Below are 17502 nucleotides of genomic sequence, written 5' to 3'. Positions count from 1 at the left end.
GGCATGTGCATCTGTGATCTTAGTCAGAGTCGGCTGGAAGCTTCCTTCCGTAGAGATGGATCACCCAGAAGGTCTTGAGCGATACAAACTGTTCAGCAAGTTTCTGCTGGAGGGCCAGGTAAATGTGTGCGTCTGCGTATCCACGCTTTGTGCCGGGTTCTCCGTGCTCGAGTGTGCATGCTGAAAGCATGGGTTCACGATGAAGTTGCCCTTAGAAAGGAGGGACTGGCTGAGATGGAACCTTTATTCTGGGCTGCATGTTGCAGGTGTGTCCCAAGTTGCAGCAGCACAGTACATGTTTACTGTCCAGCCCCTCGACCATGCTGAAGACTTGGGCCAAGTAAGCACACAGATCATAGGGAACATGTTGCATATGCACTGGTGCGTGTGTACAGCACGTGAGAATAGATCGTTTGTGTGATCTCATATTCGTGTAATTCAGACTGCAGCCCCGGACTGAGGCTCTCTTGGGAGCCCTGGTGTCTGAAAAGGTGGACAACAGAGATGCCTTACAAGCTGCGTGGACGAAAAATGCAAAATGTAAGTATGTGTGAACATTTAAAGCTGCAGTTCTTTTAGGAAGAAACTGTCCAGTTCACCATGAACATGCCAAGGGTTTTCTGATGACTGTAAAATGTAAGCAACAACAAGAATAATTAACTTAAAGCCATTTTGGTCTATCTTAATAAAAATATTACTGTTAGACATAGAAGGCCTTGTCCACACGTTGCTGGGTATTTTTATAAAATGTAGCCTTGTCTATGCATTTTTGCCTTTTGTCTACATGCAAACTGCATTTTGGGTGAAAACAAAAACACCAGAAATGCACCAAAGATGTTCAGAAACCCTGTTTACCATGTTATCAGTAAAGTGGATTTTATGGCTTATAACATCAATAGTGCGTTGTAATGTCCTTTGTTTGATGTCGGAGTGTGTGCCATTATCTCATTTGTTTACATGATGCGATTTTATGCACTGGCAGGTGAAGGTAAAAATAGCGTTGGTTTTAAAATTGCCAACAGGACTTGCTAAAGGTTTACACAGAAATGTCTAGTTACACTGTAGTTTGATACTGAGGACAACTTCACTATAGTTCCACACATACTATTCCCCCTTCCTCGATGCGGCATTGCTGGTAGCCTACGGTAGTAACTGTTTTAAGGCTTTTGGTTACTCAACGTGGTCTTGGTAGAGTTTAACAGAAAGTTTTTGTGTTTTCATGTGGGCAGAGATTTTTTTTTTTTTTTTGAAAACAGTACTACGGAGCAAAAGCCGTTTTTAAAAATACCCAAGTACATGTGGACTAGGCTCATTTACATGTTTGTTTTAAAGGTTAGTGGTGTTTATAAACCTCTAACCTGTAGTGTAGAGAGGACACAAACTGATTATAGCACTACAGCACCCTTAGTGTTCTAAATAGTTTGTGTCTCACAGAAGATGCTTCATCCACTGACACAACACACTAGCAATTGCACACAGTGCAAATGATCATGAAAACATAATAGCAAACACTTTTCAGCAGTTTTTCATTAGACAGCTACACAAATGAAGGATCAATTACATTTCTCAACTCAAACAATTATTTCCCATGACTCATACATTTGGTTTGAGGCCTTGGTCATGACCACCTTTATGCAGTAAAGGAAGACTGGTTTGATACTTGTAGAACTTTGTGCAGTCGGCTTCTTGACCTTCTGGACTGCAACAAGCAGTTACAGAGCTCTCTCAGCAGAGACCAACCCGCCTCTCTGGTTGTGCCCGTTCACGTTTACTGACAGACCTATATAAACACATCTGCTTGTGTTGTAACTGCTTTGTTTGTGCTGATAAACCTCTCTGCTCGGGAGGTGTTTAAAATCTGGAATATGTCAATATTAACACAGATGAAGTGAGTACAGTGACTTATAATGACTTTATGGCTTTGAGAAAATGTAAGATGCCTTTGACTGCATACTGCAGATTGCAGCTTTAAATGTTATAAAAGGTGAAGAACGTGCTCCTATCAGCTCCTCTGTTCTGACAGTCCTCCTCTCAGCATACTGCCAGTGGATTCCAGAGTCTCTTCACCAAAAAGTCACTAAGAGTTGGCCTCCCGTCTGAAACACGTGCACCTCGTCTCGCCTTCGCTCCAGACGCACGCTGCTTCCTGGAAGTGTAAACAACCACACAGCCCAAAGCCTTTAAGAGCAACTTCCACTTTAGCTGTGGTGAAGACAGACTGAAGGGCTTCTTCCGCCTCCGCCAGCTTTCTACCCACATTGTGTATTCGCCAAATTTACTGCAGACTACAGGAGACGGATAAAAGCCAGGGGAGAATGAGGAGATCCTGGACGGATTTAATCTCAAAGATACTGTAGCCACTGAAGTAGCCACTGAAGGCGTGGCCGAGTCTCAGATTAAGATTAATCTGGGTCTGCTGCCCTCAGAGCCAAAGCGTGTGAATGTCAGGGTTGCACCTCTTCCATGAAATCTTATCAGGAACTTCATTGTTTGTGAAATGAAAAAATAAATACTTTGCTGCTAAAACAACCTGTGTTTACCTAATGTGCTTTCTTTTCTCTGTATAATGTAGAGCAAGCAGTTTCTGTTTTCTACAACATCATGGGGGTTTTTTACAAATTTGTTTACACTGAACTCTATATGCAAGAGCCAGTGGGTTTATGTTTTGGGCCACAGCCTGCAACTCCTGCTGTGCACAACTTGATGGCCTGCAGTTCTGAAAGTGAAAGGAAGAGATTTTCTAAATGTTATCTTTCATCACCACATTACTACAGTAGGAGATTTGTTATGAATTTCTTGTGAAACAAGAGATGCGAAACAGCTTTAAATTTGTCTGGTGAGTTCCAGCAGCAACCCCTCCCAAGACCCGAGTGGAAAGTCATGCAGTATACAACAGAAGTGAGTGTACCCCAGTGTATACCCCAGTGCAAGATCATGTCATTGTTTGGTGATACAATTTTGAATCAGTAATTGCGTTACAGGAATTACTAATTGAACAATAGGGTACTTGCTCTAGTGTAAAATTAAAAAGTAATAGTTTAGGTTTACTATTAGATACAGGCACTGCAGGAGGAGCACACTGCCGTGGTTAAGGTACTTGATTAGTAATCAGAAGGTTGCCAGGTAAAGCCCCACTATAGCCAAGTTGCTACTGTTGGGCACCTGAGCAAGGCCCTTAACCCTCCATTGCTCAAATTGTACTCAGTCATAATTATAAGTTGTTTTAGATAAAAGCATCAGATAAATGCACTGCAACAAGGCAGTACAGTGTTCATTACAGAGATTCAATTTTTTTATTTTTAATATATCCACCTTTATTTTTGATGACAGTCGGTATTGCACAAATGTCAGGAGAAATGTTCTGCCATCTTTTTAAACGGCTGCCAGTCGTGTTGCCTAACTTTCTCTATAAAATGCACAAAGGTTTTCTACTGCAGCCAAGTCAGGCGACATACTTGGCAAAGTCATAGTTTTCACTTTTTTTCTTTGGAAACTCTTGCCTGGTTTTGGCAATGTGCTTTGGATCATTAGGCTGGAATATTCCTTTTCTGCCAAGCTTCTGGAGACTGGGAAACATCTTGTCAGCTAGTATTTTGGTACATTCACAGTACCATCTATAGGTATACCCGCCAACACCTCTTAGTCATGCTGCCCTATATCTCACACACACCGCTTCATTGTGCTAGTTCAGGCCAGGTTCTGAACATGCTAGACCACTTTGACCCAAACAAATTTTATTTTTGTCTTATCTGAAGAACGAATGTGCCACCAGTATTCATGAGACTTCTTTTCATGTTTACGTTAATGCCATTTAGCTGACACTTTTATCCAAATCATCACTGAATACAACACTAGCAATGGGCCTTGGTCAGGGTCCCAACAGTGCCAACTTAGCTGTAGTGGGGCTTGAACTGGCAACTTTCCAGTTACAAGTCAGGTACTAAGCCACCACAACCCATGTTTTTTTTTTGTTTTGTTGTTTTTTTTTTTACTGTTCTTCTCATTGATAACCTTTGGTTAACCATCCTCCAGTATCCTTTGGGAAGTCTTACAGTTGGATTTCTTATTTCCTCTGGCAGTTCCTTCCCATGTGGAACCATGATGCAGACATGCAGGCCCGCAGCCCATAGGTCCATTGGGAAGGTTCTGCTGCTTACAGGGCATTTTATAACCATGCTGAAATGACAGGTGTGCTCAATGTTTCACTCTTAGCCTCACTATAGAACAAACGACCCAGTATTTCCCAGCTATTCATGATTCTGTGCTATGATGTCACAACTTTTTTTGGCTGTATTTCTTTTTCAGTTTGAGGGTTGTTACATAATCAGGGAATGAATGAATGCACAGGGGCTTTGAGCTGTTGCCCAGGCTTTTATGCGTGTCAAACAGCACATGAACCTTGTCCAGGTCTTCACTCTTAACAAATGTTCTTTTGCCCCAGTATAAAAGACACCTTTACAAAGTTCAACACTGCCAGGACTGGTTAGATGTGTGAAGGATTAGACGGTCGCAGGCCATTCCTACTCTAGGAAACGCACATTCCTCAGACACCCAAGTCGAGCAACTTTGCTTTCTGTTTGCCTTCAGACTTGCCTTAAGTATGCAACGCAGCATGAAGCTACACTACTGCACGGCGGTGCGAGTGTGTGTAAAATTCACCTATGAGTAAGTGCATGAATTACAGCCAAAAGAATGTTTTAATGACTCTGGTCTGCGCTACCAGAGTCATTAAAACATTCTTTTGGCCGTCATTCATGTAAGAGTAAGAGTGGAACTTTCGTTTGCATGCCAGATCCCACCTTGCCCTAAGGGCAGGGAGGGAGCGCGAAGGGTGGGGGTGTGTGGAGGCAGATGTGTGGAAGAATGAAGGGACACACCCAGTCAAATACGTCTGGTTGAGGCACGTCCAGTGAAGGAGAGGGGGCGTTGTTGGCCAGAAGCTGCCGAGCGAAAAGGGAGTGCCTGGCGCAGGAAAAGAAAAGCGAGCGAGAAGTGGAGTTGCACACACCTGCCAGCTCTCGATCCACGAGCCGAGAAAGGGAAGAGACCCGCACTTCTGAAAGAAAAAAAACAAACCCAAAAAAACATCACACCGACAGGAAAACGTTGACCACAGGGGGGAAAAATGCGAGACTCATCGAAGAAAGGAAGTGAACAGAGACAGACGGGTAAGGACGAACGTTTCATTTTTGGCGACCCGCTGTTCTCCCTTCTAACTTTCCGTCTTCTTTCCCTGCGCGGCTCGACTTCGGCGTGTTGGTGCTTGTGCAGAAAACAGCCGTGCGCTCATCACACTCCGTCAGGCAGTTTGTGCAGAGGTTATTCTGTTCCACAGAGAGAGAGAGAGCGCTACAACCCCGCTTAACGTGAAAGCGCAGTAGGTTTGCACACATGTGGAGCCTGTGCAGTTTCCGACTGTCCCAGTTCTCCCTCCAGTGCTCCACTGGTTCATGTAATGGGATCGCTTTCACTTTTCCTCCCTGCTCTTCGGATCCCAGTGCTCCTCCCCGTTACTATAACCGCGCAAGCGTCTGCACATCACGGCGGCCAGGCCAGGCCAGGCCATGCCAACACGGGCACACCTCATTCTGCATGACGATTAACCAAGTACTACTAAAGAGTAAATAATATTTATTAGAAATAAATACTAAATAAGTGTTAGTTAAACGGACAGTGTGGACGATTTGGAAAGCGGAGTCATTCCGCCGAACTGATTTCCGAGCTTCTGTAGTTAAAACGTGAATACTTGTATTTTAGAATGAATTTGAGCTTGTTTTCTTTGAATTATTCGAGGCTGAAAACACTGCATCTTGTTATTTCGACTAGTTGTCATTGTCAAATAAAGGCTCTAAATGGCAATACGTTTATGTGGAATTGAGGAGAAATGTCAGTAGATTATAGAATAAAAGGAAAAGAAATCATTTACTCAAGCACATTCCTACAAACGGTAACCCAGAGAAACTGCTATTTTGCAGCGTCTTTGGCATTTTTGCAAAGTTGTATTATAAAGTGCGATGCGGAGTAAAAATTACCTTAGGGTTCTACAGCATGGACACGAATCCACTTAAAACATATATATCTTCGGACCATTGTCAGTTGCGGCTTATTTTAGCCGTTCCGCTGCTATAGCTGCATCCTGTAGATGAGATGTTGACCAAAGTTGCTGCACTTATTTATTGATGCACTAATTAAACGACAGATATTCTCATGCATGGGAATAACGCTGTATCTGTTGGAGTACAAGACTCCATGCATTACTGCTATATGTGAGTTTCTTAGAACTTCTGAGAGCAAACTTTCTTGTTTACCCACGTTGAAGCTGCGAAGCTCTCGCACATTTTACTTTGTAAAGCTTAAACAAAACAAAAAAAAAATAGTGTGACTCATAATTAAATATGTAATGTAATTTGACTTTTTCCTGGCATGGTGCCCGTGTGATCCACAGAGGTGGCATTCCTGTGACTGATTAATAACTTGTGTACTCGGGGCAACTGTCACTCACTGTCATAATCCAGCCCTCATTCTGACTTTACTCTGCATTTATCATTTGTCTCATGCAGGTTTTCCATATCTTACTATATTCAAGGACAGGATACAATTTAAAGATGCAAAGCTGTAATTCATAGGATAGCTCCAGCTCTTGCATATAAAAATTCTTTGCTGAGTAGTCGAGAGGCCTAAGAACTAATCAAAACGAAGTGCAAGCCAAGTCCTGTGTGTAACAAGGTTTCTGAATAGAGTCCAGTTTGGGACCAGTTTTCCCCTTGGCCAAACTGCTTCATCCCAGTGAACATGGATAAACACTAGGAGGTGATTTTCTTTTCCCCCTCATAGATCAAGCAGAAGTGCCCCAGGATGTGTATCCAACCCCTCAGTGGCATTTGCTTCTCTCCTGTGGGCAAATTTGTGCCTGGACAAGCTAATACAGAATCAAGCTGGGTCTTGCTTTTATCAGTGTTTACGTTGAGCAAATGCTTAAAGAGTTAAACTGAATCATCATAATGCGTATTCCCTCTGACTGAGGTGTGAGGTATAATGTTACTCTTACTCCTCCCACCACCAGGATCTATGACAAATATCTGTTCTAAGACTCCCGCCTCTCAGTCATACATGTGGGTTCCCTTTCCCATATTAAATCTAACTGCCTTCTGTCCCTGGTGTGAGAAATGTGGCCTTGCTCATCTCACTTCCAGCAAACGGGAAAACACCCGGAGGAGTTCCGAAGGAGGATGACGGCTCGTTTTCTGTGAAGGTTCAAGGGGCTGGGGTTGATGCTTTTGAGCTGCAGGTGAGAGAGAAAGAGAGAGCATGACGAGTTCACGCCAATACCTGATATAGATGGCTAGATTTTTTTTTTTGTCAATGTGTGTGGGTTTTTTTTTTTTAATGATGTATTACCTGTGCAGGTTAACAAGTTCTGGCTGGTCCAGGATGCAATACTGACCATTCTGGGCAGAGAGGAGGTGGCCCCCCGCACGTCCCTCGGCCTCACCCTGTCTGGCGTGACGCTCGACCCCTTCGCTGAGCTGCGGAGCGTCAAGGGTTTCAAAACAGGAGTGACCCTCCGACTGGTAGAAGGTGTGTTGTGCGTTGTGTCCTACAAAGCTGGCCTGTTCGTCATCGCTCATTTGAATCACGCTTCTTGGTGACTCTCGTAATGAGGGTGTGTGTGTGTGCGTGGAATGCGTGTGTGTAAAATGTATATATTGTATATATTGTTTCTAATTCCCTTGCTGTGTCCAGTTTTAATGAATTATAACTCGATGGCAAATCCCCTTGAAGGTGAAGAGTGGGTGTGGGTTTTGCCAGACAGGTTTTACCGCTTCACGCTGTCACATATGATGATCAAATAAGTGATTTGAAAGCTTGAAACAATCAGACAGGTTTAAGCCTGCTGGGTCTCACATGCAGTCACTAGAGTAATTGTGGGAATCTCGGTGTACTTGGAGGACACATCTGGTCAATGTGAGGCCAGCGGTACTTCATTCATATTGACTGATGAATCATGTTTCCCCATATAATAATACACATTTGATCTTTTACTTGTGGTCTCGTTGGAGAATGGGTGCATAAAACTTGATCTTTTCACTTCTGCAAACACGGTCATGAGAATGATCATGTCAGGTGCTTATCTGAAACTACAATCTGTTTTATGAAAAAGGAAATTCGCTCTCATATGACTCAGAGTGCCTTTGGACACAGTTGTAAATCAAAGGATGCTGTCAAACTCTGTGAACAATCACCACACAACCACATTCATGTCATTGGTGTCATTCAGGTGTGGTTAAAGTTTGCACCTTGCTGGTAGGTGTCCTGACCTGACCTGACCTGACACACGTGTGTGTGTGTGTGTGTGTGTGTGTGTGTGTGTGTGTGTGTGTGTGTGTGTGTGTGTGTGTGTTGCAGAGCTGTACTCTCCACGGTCAACCCGAGCTCATCTGGCTCGTGTTCAGGAGCTGCTGAGAGGTACCAGCCCCCAGGACGCTCTGAGAGAGGGAAGGTCACCCAGCATACTCCATACTCTCACACACACAAACGGTAAGTAGTGTGTGTGTGTGTGTGTGGTGCATGAATATTTGTTATAGTCAGGGTCCACTAATGCATTTTCTTATGGCATAATATGCAGGTGATGCCTTTTCCAGTATTAGTGACACATTCTCCCATTCACTGTTTGTGTGTGTTAGAGGCCACTCCTGCTGGTCACCCTGCAAAAGGTAGACGAGCTAACAGCAAGCCTGAGCAGCCTACCGAAGCCCCTCCACCTCCTGACTATATCCTGCCCGGGGCCACAGAGCGCCCCCCGCTGGCTACGCTACTGCCCACCAGCACGTACAGTGAGGTACATGGAACACACCTGGTCTGTTCATGCTTAGCAGTAACGTGGGATCCAATCACAAGTGGATTTCACTTGGCCGATGAGAAGCCAGGTGTGAACACACCCCAATGCGCACTCAGGATCAGATCACTCACTCATGTTCAATATCTGCATGCAGGGTAAATGGAAACTGTTTTCCCAAGTGCTGACAACACTCTGGCATTGTAAGTGATAGAATAAATTGTGGCAGCTGGCAAGCAAAGTCTTCATTGCCTGATGCTAGGTATAATGCGCTAGTAATAGCCTGTGAGGAACCATGTTTACAGTAGGCTTCAGGACATAAATGGAAACAATGGGTGGGTTGGTGTGCTTTTACGTGCGAAAGTAAGACTGGACGTAATCTGGTTACACTGCAGAGGCATTTTAGGGAAAAGTGTAAACAAAATCTGGCCAAAGTAAATCCAGATACAATCCGGATATAAAACACATGTTAATACAAGGAAAAACGCATTGAATCAGTGGCTTGAGAAAGTATTCACGCCCCTGGGCTTGTTTCACATTGTGTTGTGGATTTGATTTTCAATGGATTTATTGCCATTTTTTACTCATCAATCTACACCTAATCGCACACAAAGCTGAAGTGAGAATATGCTTTTTTACACTTATCTATATGATTAATTATCTCTTATTTACAAAAGTATTCAAACATTTGGCTGTGGCACACCAAGTTGTGGTCAAATGTATCTGTATGCTTTAATTATCCTTGAAATGTGTCTAGAGTCCGGTTGGAGTCCACCTGCTGAAATCTGAACAGACTGGACATATTGATTGGTTGGGAAAGGCACACACCTGGGTCTGTAATGGCCCACAGTTTACACTGCATTATAAGGATAAAAACCAAGCTGTGATGTCCACGTCACTGACTGTAGATCTCCATTACCCTGAACTGTGGCAAGGCATGGATGAGGGCAAAGATGTAAAAGAACCTGTAAGGCTTTGAGCATTCCCAGGATCACCCTGGCCTCTGTCATTTTGCCGGAAGAAGCTCGTCACAGCCTTGACCCTTCCGAGATTTGGCCATCTAGCCAATCTGGGCATCCAGGGAAGAAGAGCCTTGGTCAGAGAGGTAAGGAAGAACCCAGTGGTCTCTCTAAAAGTGCTCTAGATGCCCTGTGCAGAGATGGGAGAACTTGTTGGATGGAGAACCATCTCTGTAGCACTACATAATTTATGGTGGAGCAAGACAGAAGCTACTGTTGAGTAAACGTTGTATGACCACCAACTTGGCATGTAAAAAGAATGTGGAAAGAAAAAAAATCTCTGGTCCAATGAGACCAAAACTCTGAGAACAAAAGGCACTATGTCTGCTAAAACAGGCACTGAACATCACCTAGATAATGACCATCCCTACAGTGAAACATGGTGGCAGCATTGTGTTTCTTAGTGGCAAGGATGGGGATTCTGGCAGCCACCGAGAGACAAATGAATGTAGCCAAATATAGGAACATCCCAGAAGGAAATCTTCTCCAGAGTGCACGCAAACTCCGAATGGAACGACAGTTCAAAATGTGCAAAGCTTGTAGAGATCTGCAGCTGTGATTGCTGCTAAAGAGCTTCTAAGAAGTATTGAAGCATTTCACTGCGAGTTATACTGTGTATGACTATGTATGTGACAAATAAACCAAACTTGAAACTTGAACTTGAATCAAGGGTCCTAATTAAATTTGTGAATAAGAGATTTCAGTTTTTTATTTTTAATTAATTTTTCAAACTTTCTAAAAATACATTTTCACTTTGTCATTGTGCGATTAAGTGTAGATCCACAACACAGTGTGCAACGAGGGGTCTCGATACCTCCTGAATCCACTGTAAGTTTCACACTCATACACTACGGTGTGTTTAGCTCACACATGATCACGTAGTGTCTGAGGCTGATAAGGCGGCCTTTATGACTTGTGGGAATGACTGATGTCAATGACACTTACTTTAGGTCCCCAGTTGCCTGCTGGACCTGTCACTCAGCTGTTGGAACCCTCCCCCAGGGTCCAGGAAGCTTCAGGGTGATTTCCTGTACATTAGCATCCAAACACTGGAGGGGAAGCACTGTGACATCACTTCCTCCCCACGAGGATTCTACTTGAATAGGTGAGAGTACAGAGTACAGCCTTTGATCTGAGTAAAGACATATAGGCACCAGGGTCAGTTATGAGACACACTGACAGATGGTGCTAGAGTTGCTGTATGTAACCAGTGGTACTCTTTCTGCAGTCTTCATAATTTGGTTACTTCTTTAATTTCAGGTCCACCAAGGATGTCTTTGACCCTCGTCCCGCCCCGTCCTCCCCGGTGTGTCACTGTTTGACTGACCTTCTGTCCCAGCTCAGCCCACAGTTTAAGCACCACTTCAGTACACTCCTACACAGGTAACCCCAACGAATGCATCGTTAACACCCTGCTCTGAAAGCAGTGACCGATTTATTGAAAGTAAAAGCTTGCGTCTTAATGTCCTAGGCCCACTCTGGCTGCAGAAGAGTGCATGTCCACTCCGTACCACACTCTGAGCTGGCTGGGAGGGTCAGCTGTCCACTCTCACAAAAACAACTACAGCTACAGGCTGGGCCTGGATCTCGGCCTCCATGCGCAGGTGTTCACCCTGGGCTCTTTCATCTCCCTCACTTCTCATCTTGCCATTCTGGGTCAATCTCACCAGTGTGTGTGTGTGTGTGTGTGTGTGTGTGTGTGCGCGCGCCCATGCACTTTGCTGAGATGTTTTGGTGTGTGTCTACAGGCCCCAGACTGGAATGAGGAACTGCAGGCTGCCAGAGATCTACCCCAAACCACTTTAGAAGAGAGACTCCAACGAGAGAAAGCCTTACTACAGGTACCCACCTTCTGACTACTAATGTACACACAAAAAAGACAAATGTACTCTACACCCACCAGCCACTTCATTAGAAATGCCAGAAACACTGCTGGTGATGAACTTGTACCAGCCTGGTGATAAACTTGTACAAGCTCAACACCATGGCAACAACCATGCCAGTACCAGTTCAGTGTTAATACTGTTTATACTGTGGTCAGCCTCCAAAATGATATCATCACTGACCCGGAATGAATGGAGTATAGAATGTCTGACTCATTATTCTTGCCATCTGATGGGCTGCAGTCTGTAATTGTACCCTTATAAAATGATGGGTGTACCTCAAGGTGGTCAGTGAGTGGCACAAGCGTTGCTTATGAAGTGGCTGGTCAGTGTAAATTAGTACATTTTTTTACATTTATGCACAAAACCTGATCTTGTCCAACTCACAACTCTGAAACTCTTCCCCTACAGGTAAATAGTGCTTTTGTATGGGCCGTTGCTGAGGGTTCAGAGAAAGTGATTGATGGTTTTGTTGATCCAATCAACAGCTGCAGCCAGGACCCAGCCTTCCTGTGGGGCGGCTTATTTATGAGTATGGGTGGGACAGGGGCCGAGTGGTTGGGTGGTGAGCGGGGTCGCAGGGCAGCACAGAGACTTGAGTTGAGATCCATCCAGAGCTACAGTGATCTGGAAGGAGACCTTCAGGCACTCCACACCCTCCCCACTGCTCTGGCTGACTACAGAGGTCTGCGGCTCTCCGCCCAGGGCCTGGCCCCTGGGCTCCAGGGCGTCGATCAGCCTGGAGTCCCCAGGGGTCTCTTGTATGGAGTTGGGGCCGGGCCCATCGAGAACCCGGCTCGCCGGAAGCTGCTGGAGCTCCTGGCTCAGTCAGCCAAGAGCCTCGGCCTGCAGAGGCACGCCGTCGTTGGGCCCAGCAGCCACCAGGTGCCCCTCTTCACCTCCACGGACGTCCAGGGACTGTTGGGAGCGGATGGCCGCTATTACCTCCTGGATGTGTTCCGTACCATGCCCGCGGATGCCAACTTCCGCGTAGCGGAGGGAGAGGAAGGGGAAGAGGGCGCTACCCTCAGACGTTTCCCCCACGGGCTGTGCCGCCTACGGCCAGAGCTCGTCAAGGCTTTCATCCGACACAAGTAAGCGGCGTTCTGGGCGTGTCGGCGTGCGTGAGTGCATTCCTGGGTCGTCTGGACGGGATAACGTTAAAACGCTTTTCCTAGATTCGGGCCAACCGTGCGTTCATACTTTCTCTGTTCCTTTCTCACAGGAACTCTCAGTTTACAAAGCATGTGCGCGAACATATGGAGGAGACCGGCGGCGTCGAGGAGTGTGTTAAAGCAGGTAAGAACGCAACGGCTGCAAAAGCCTCTAAAACGTGTTCTGAACTCGAGCAGTTCGCTTCTGAAGTAGGCAAATGTCGTGACCAAATTCACACGTGCCAACAGGTGACTCGCGCGGCACGGATGCCATCAGAAAGGCTTGTAAAGATGTCGGCTCTGTCAGTGACATCATTTTCGAGATGCGGTTCAACCCAAACGTTTTGTCCCCAGGCAAGTACATCGACCCACACAATGGAACAAGCCCCAACCATCACGGCTCTACACCACAAACGTTACCAACTGCACCTATCGCAAACACATTCATTCATAAGCACTAGGGAAAAAAAAAAGAATCACATATACTCCTGCTCTGTCTGCCTGTAGGTGTAGAGTTCCCCACGTCGGAAAGTAATGCGGTGTCCTTACAGAAGAGGTTACTGAAAGAAGCTGCTTCATTCATCATCGGCGATCAAATACCAGCATTTGTGAGTGTTTTCAGTTTTCTGTGCCCCCCAGTGCCCTGTGGACCTCTGTGACGCTCTGGTAGCCGGTCTGTTGTGTAGGTCTGTGCCCATTGTTGAATACTAACAGCACAGTGTGGCTTGATTTGGTAGCTGGATGACTGCCTCCAAGGCAAGGAGCTGCCCATGGATGGCGCTACACTGCGGCAAGCCCTGCACCAGAAGGGCATCAACCTCCGTTATTTGGGTCACCTGGTGTCCTTCATCAGCCAGTTGGATCATAAGGATAAACTAAGGCACATTACGGTATGGGCTTCAGGGTTTTAACAATGTCGTGATGGCGGCGGGACGTTTTTCCCTCGGTATTTTGGCCCCGTAAGATGTCTTCATTCGTCTGTGTTGTTCTGCTCTGCCAGCGACTGGCATATGGAGAGATTGTAGTGCGCTGTGCTCGAAGGATCTTCAATGGCTACATACAGGTACTGCAGCTTTAAGTTTTTCTAGTTACCCCATAAATGTAATGGTGGTCTTTTCACCAAACATGAACCTGTTTATGCCTTTCAAGGGAGTGGAGTTGTCCAGCATCTCAGCAGCTGCGAGCCACTTCCTCTGCTGCTTATTGGTGCCTCACTTTAGTGGCGCCTCAAATGGGGAGGAGTCTAAGAAGCGCTCCAGGAGGCGTGGCCACAAAGGGGGCGGCGCTGCTGATAGTATTGCGTGGAGCACACTTGGCGGGAATGAACTGTGGAGCCTCATAGGCCAAGATGCACTAGAGACCTATGGCCTTATAAAGGGACTAGGGTGAGACATCCCTGCCATATCTCTGGTTTTCTTTAAAATATGCCTTTATTATTAGAATTATGTAAACTGTTTATTGCAGGTCAAATATTGACCATCTGGTTGAGCAGTGTGGGCTTCAGAAGGTATCCTTGTTACGGGAGATGTGTTTGAAGACTGGTATACAGGTACTACAAGCCTGCCTGGCAGACAGTCAAAACTACACTTAAATCCATATTACACATTTTCTTTACTTTTATGATTGTTCCTGAAGGCTGTGTAACTTTCTCTGACAGAGATCCTCTGTCGCACACAAACTGACTGAGCGATCGGTAATGGTGTCACAGAATGCCTAAATATTAAATCTTTCAGAATAAAAAAAACAATTGTGGTTTCAGGACTGTTGTGCAGCAGCAGCACCTCTCCCAGGTCCTAGTGCCCCTTCTCTCAGTATATTGTGAATTTGGAGACAGTAGCAAGGTTGAATGAGAATGAATGAATGAGGACTATTGACGAATAATTCATGCTTAGTTGAAGGGGGACAAAAGAACATTTAAGGAGGGCTGTACCCCCCCCCAAAACCGGCCTAGTGATGCCATTGCCTGGCAATATACCTAATACCTTATTCAGTGTCTTTGCAATAACTTTTAACGTTAGGTTTTTGCGTTTGTGTCCCATAGCTCCGGCTCAGAGACTATGCCCTGGACAACCGCAACAAAGCACCCATCTCTTCAGACGACGTACTCAACCTTCTACCTGTTATCAAGCACATCACCATGGCGACGACCGATGCTTCGCGGGCATTCCGCGAAGCCCAGAACAGCCTTCAGAAAGGTGCGCATACAGCAAGGCTTCCGTTTCCGCTCTTTCGTTTTATGGCCGGCGAAGGCAGCTGCTTCACCGATGGCTTCCCGAACCTGCAGGTTTGCTGGAGAAGGCGTACGAGCAGCTCAAAGAAGCGGCATACCTCTTCGGCCGCGTGTGCGATGACCTCCACCCTGAGGCCTGCCACTGTCTCAGTCAGCTGGCTCAAGTGGCCTATCTCCAGGGCCGCCCTGCCGAGGTGGGCGTCGCCGTCTAACACCGGACTGCTTCTCGATCTTGAAGTAGCGTTATCTAATACCTGCCTCTTTTCCCAGGCCCGGAGTCTCCAACTCAAGGTTGTGGTGATCAGCGAGAGGATCCTGGGCTTTGACCACCCAAACACCATTCAGCAATATGTAAGATGCATACCTTCTGCATCATGTCATTTTGCACGTATCTGTGTTCAGTATGTATGTACAAACTCTGTGCGTCCACCATCTCTAGGCCTTACTGGCGGTGTACGTGTTGGCCGGAGGCGAGACGGCTTTGGCTTTGCGTTGCCTGTATCGAGCCAAGATCCTCATGCTGACGACACACGGGGAGGATCACCCCTACACCGCCGTGCTGGATGTGAGTGAGCTGGAAGGCCACATGCAGCCCACCGTTTACTGGCCAATACCAGAAATCTCTCTACCGTCGCCCTCGAGCTGCCCATGCCATTTAACGCTATATTCACGCAGCATTTCTCTTCCAGAGTTCTCTGGGCTTGATGCTGCAAGGAGAACAGTCCACTCAGTATTTGCAAAATGCACTGAAGCTCAGCCTGTCTTTCCGAGGTGCTATGGATGTAACGACTGGTCTTATGTAAGATATTTGCTTTTCAGACGGGCTTGCTTATTTCTGGCATATTTTATTGTGCCCCCAAAGATCCAGCAGTCTGAGTCTGTGAAGATTATGGTTTACCGATAACTCAGTGTCAGGTTGAAACTGATGCCTGTTTTTGTAGTCACCATCTTCTAGCTCAGAGGATGTGTGCGGTGGGAGATTACAGGGGAGGCATGACACAAGAAAAACAGGCGCACAGCATCTTCCAGACCAAGGTGAGATGGATGTGACTGTTCTGAGTACCAGTAAGCTTGGAAATTGAGATGCATTTCAGAGGCTGTGAAGGCCACAGGAAAACATTTGCAACGCAACTATATATCGAATGTGTTTGTACACACGTATTCCAGTGGGGCGAGAATCATCCCCAGACCAAATGCAGTTCCGACTTCCTGAAAGCCGTCACCCAGCAGGCTGTGCGTGTTGAGCGGTCTATACGGCAGGGCGGTGCAGAGCTTGCCGACTCGAGCACACCTGAGGTAAGCAAATCACCTTTCCTCTGTTGATGTGGTGGCTTTGTGTGACTTTCTTTGTTTTAGGTTTAAGCTGTTTTTCTTGTTCTTTTTCAGAGCCTGGTTCCTTCACAAGAGACGACCCTGGAGCAGTTGGCTCTGGTGAACGGCATCCTGAAGACTTCATACAGGTAGGGTGGATAAAGAGCTTCTAGGACCCGGTGAGTGGTTGTTATAGAGCCGACTGTTAGTAACTGATGTTAATCAATATTTCAGCATGAGGATTACAGAATTCAAAGAGAAGCTGCAAGAGAAAAGAGCTGCCGAGGAGGCCGAGCAGGCTGTGACAGAATCTTCTGGTGAAGCTGAGGTTAAGGAAGGAACGTCCAATGGGAAGCAGACCGAAGAGGTGCCTGCTGAAAATCCGGACTCTCAACTGGAAACGCAAGATGTTCTGGAGAAGACACCCAGCAATCCCCAAATAAATGCGCATGTAGAGTCTCACTTGCAAAACGGAGACTGTGCAACTGAAAAAGATGAAGACACAGAAGGCTCAGTGGAGCAATTGGGACTCACCAGCGGTACCTCGTTCAAGAGCCTGGCGGAGGTCAAAGAGTTAAGCGTGGCCACAAACAAGAAATCAGAACCAGCTCTGGTAAACGGAGAAGAGCACAAGACTGCTGGAGACGTAACAGCTGTGGAGAAACAGGCTGAAATAGAAGTCCCATTGCAGAATTGAGACATCTGTAACTGCGATTGCGAAGATCAGGAAAGTTTTATAAAAGGCCAGAAAGCAAGGTCTATTTAAAACCTAACACCAAGTTCATATGAGACGACAAAGGTATCTAGATGAGTCACCTAACTAAACATAGTGCATAAATAGTTTTTTGACTATGAGAACTAGATCAGAAGGAAGGACAAAAAGATTTTGTATGCTCATCCATCACTGAAGATTTGGTTTACATTATATTCACTCCCTTAACAATGAAATAACTGCTTTGGTATTCTTTTATGCATTAGGCTCTCAGGCAAAATACAGCACAATCTGATGATGAATGCTCAATTCTTTGGAATATCTTCTCGGGAAAAACTGAACACTTATCAACAACAA

The 17502-nt window shown here is 45.8% G+C and overlaps 2 protein-coding genes across 3 annotated transcripts in view; both read left to right on the top strand.

The window, feature by feature from the left end:
• Window positions 1-2529, top strand: part of dhx37 (DEAH (Asp-Glu-Ala-His) box polypeptide 37) — a 16905-nt gene extending 14376 nt beyond the window's left edge. The window contains exons 25-28 of one of the 2 annotated variants that reach the window (XM_035521892.1): window positions 24-118; window positions 267-340; window positions 443-540; window positions 2133-2529. In XM_035521892.1, coding sequence (XP_035377785.1) covers window positions 24-118; window positions 267-340; window positions 443-540; window positions 2133-2158 — 293 coding nt within the window. In that variant the 3' untranslated portion in view covers window positions 2159-2529. Of the gene's footprint in view, window positions 1-23; window positions 119-266; window positions 341-442; window positions 541-2023 lie in introns of both variants that reach the window. The other variant, XM_026999774.2, reaches the window with a different exon arrangement.
• Window positions 2530-5055: 2526 nt separating this feature from the next.
• si:ch211-166a6.5 (clustered mitochondria protein homolog) lies at window positions 5056-17447 on the top strand. Its single transcript, XM_026999775.2, has 26 exons — window positions 5056-5168; window positions 7194-7288; window positions 7407-7578; window positions 8407-8538; window positions 8685-8839; window positions 10806-10960; window positions 11116-11238; window positions 11327-11459; window positions 11604-11696; window positions 12150-12832; window positions 12964-13037; window positions 13142-13246; window positions 13400-13500; window positions 13630-13782; window positions 13893-13955; window positions 14042-14277; window positions 14357-14441; window positions 14934-15087; window positions 15177-15316; window positions 15393-15473; window positions 15562-15687; window positions 15812-15921; window positions 16064-16157; window positions 16290-16418; window positions 16509-16582; window positions 16668-17447. The coding sequence occupies exons 1-26, from the start codon at window positions 5126-5128 to the stop codon at window positions 17128-17130; spliced, it is 3972 nt and encodes a 1323-aa protein (XP_026855576.2). The 5' UTR covers window positions 5056-5125; the 3' UTR covers window positions 17131-17447.
• Window positions 17448-17502: the final 55 nt, after the last annotated feature.

This window comes from Electrophorus electricus, chromosome 23 (assembly GCF_013358815.1).
Source record: "Electrophorus electricus isolate fEleEle1 chromosome 23, fEleEle1.pri, whole genome shotgun sequence".
In the NCBI taxonomy this organism is placed as follows: Eukaryota; Metazoa; Chordata; class Actinopteri; order Gymnotiformes; family Gymnotidae; genus Electrophorus; species Electrophorus electricus.
Note: the sequence above shows the minus strand (reverse complement) of the source record. Positions and strands in the feature narration are given on the sequence as shown.

What these genes read in the sequence shown, in the direction of transcription:
- si:ch211-166a6.5 (XM_026999775.2), top strand. Translation starts at nt 5,126, where the DNA reads ATGCGAGACTCATCGAAGAAAGGAAGTGAACAGAGACAGACGG. An exon ending in CGAGGATTCTACTTGAATAG is followed by an intron (nt 10,961 to 11,115) that starts GTGAGAGTACAG and finishes CTTTAATTTCAG; the next exon opens with GTCCACCAAGGATGTCTTTG. An exon ending in GGCCTTATAAAGGGACTAGG is followed by an intron (nt 14,278 to 14,356) that starts GTGAGACATCCC and finishes TGTTTATTGCAG; the next exon opens with GTCAAATATTGACCATCTGG.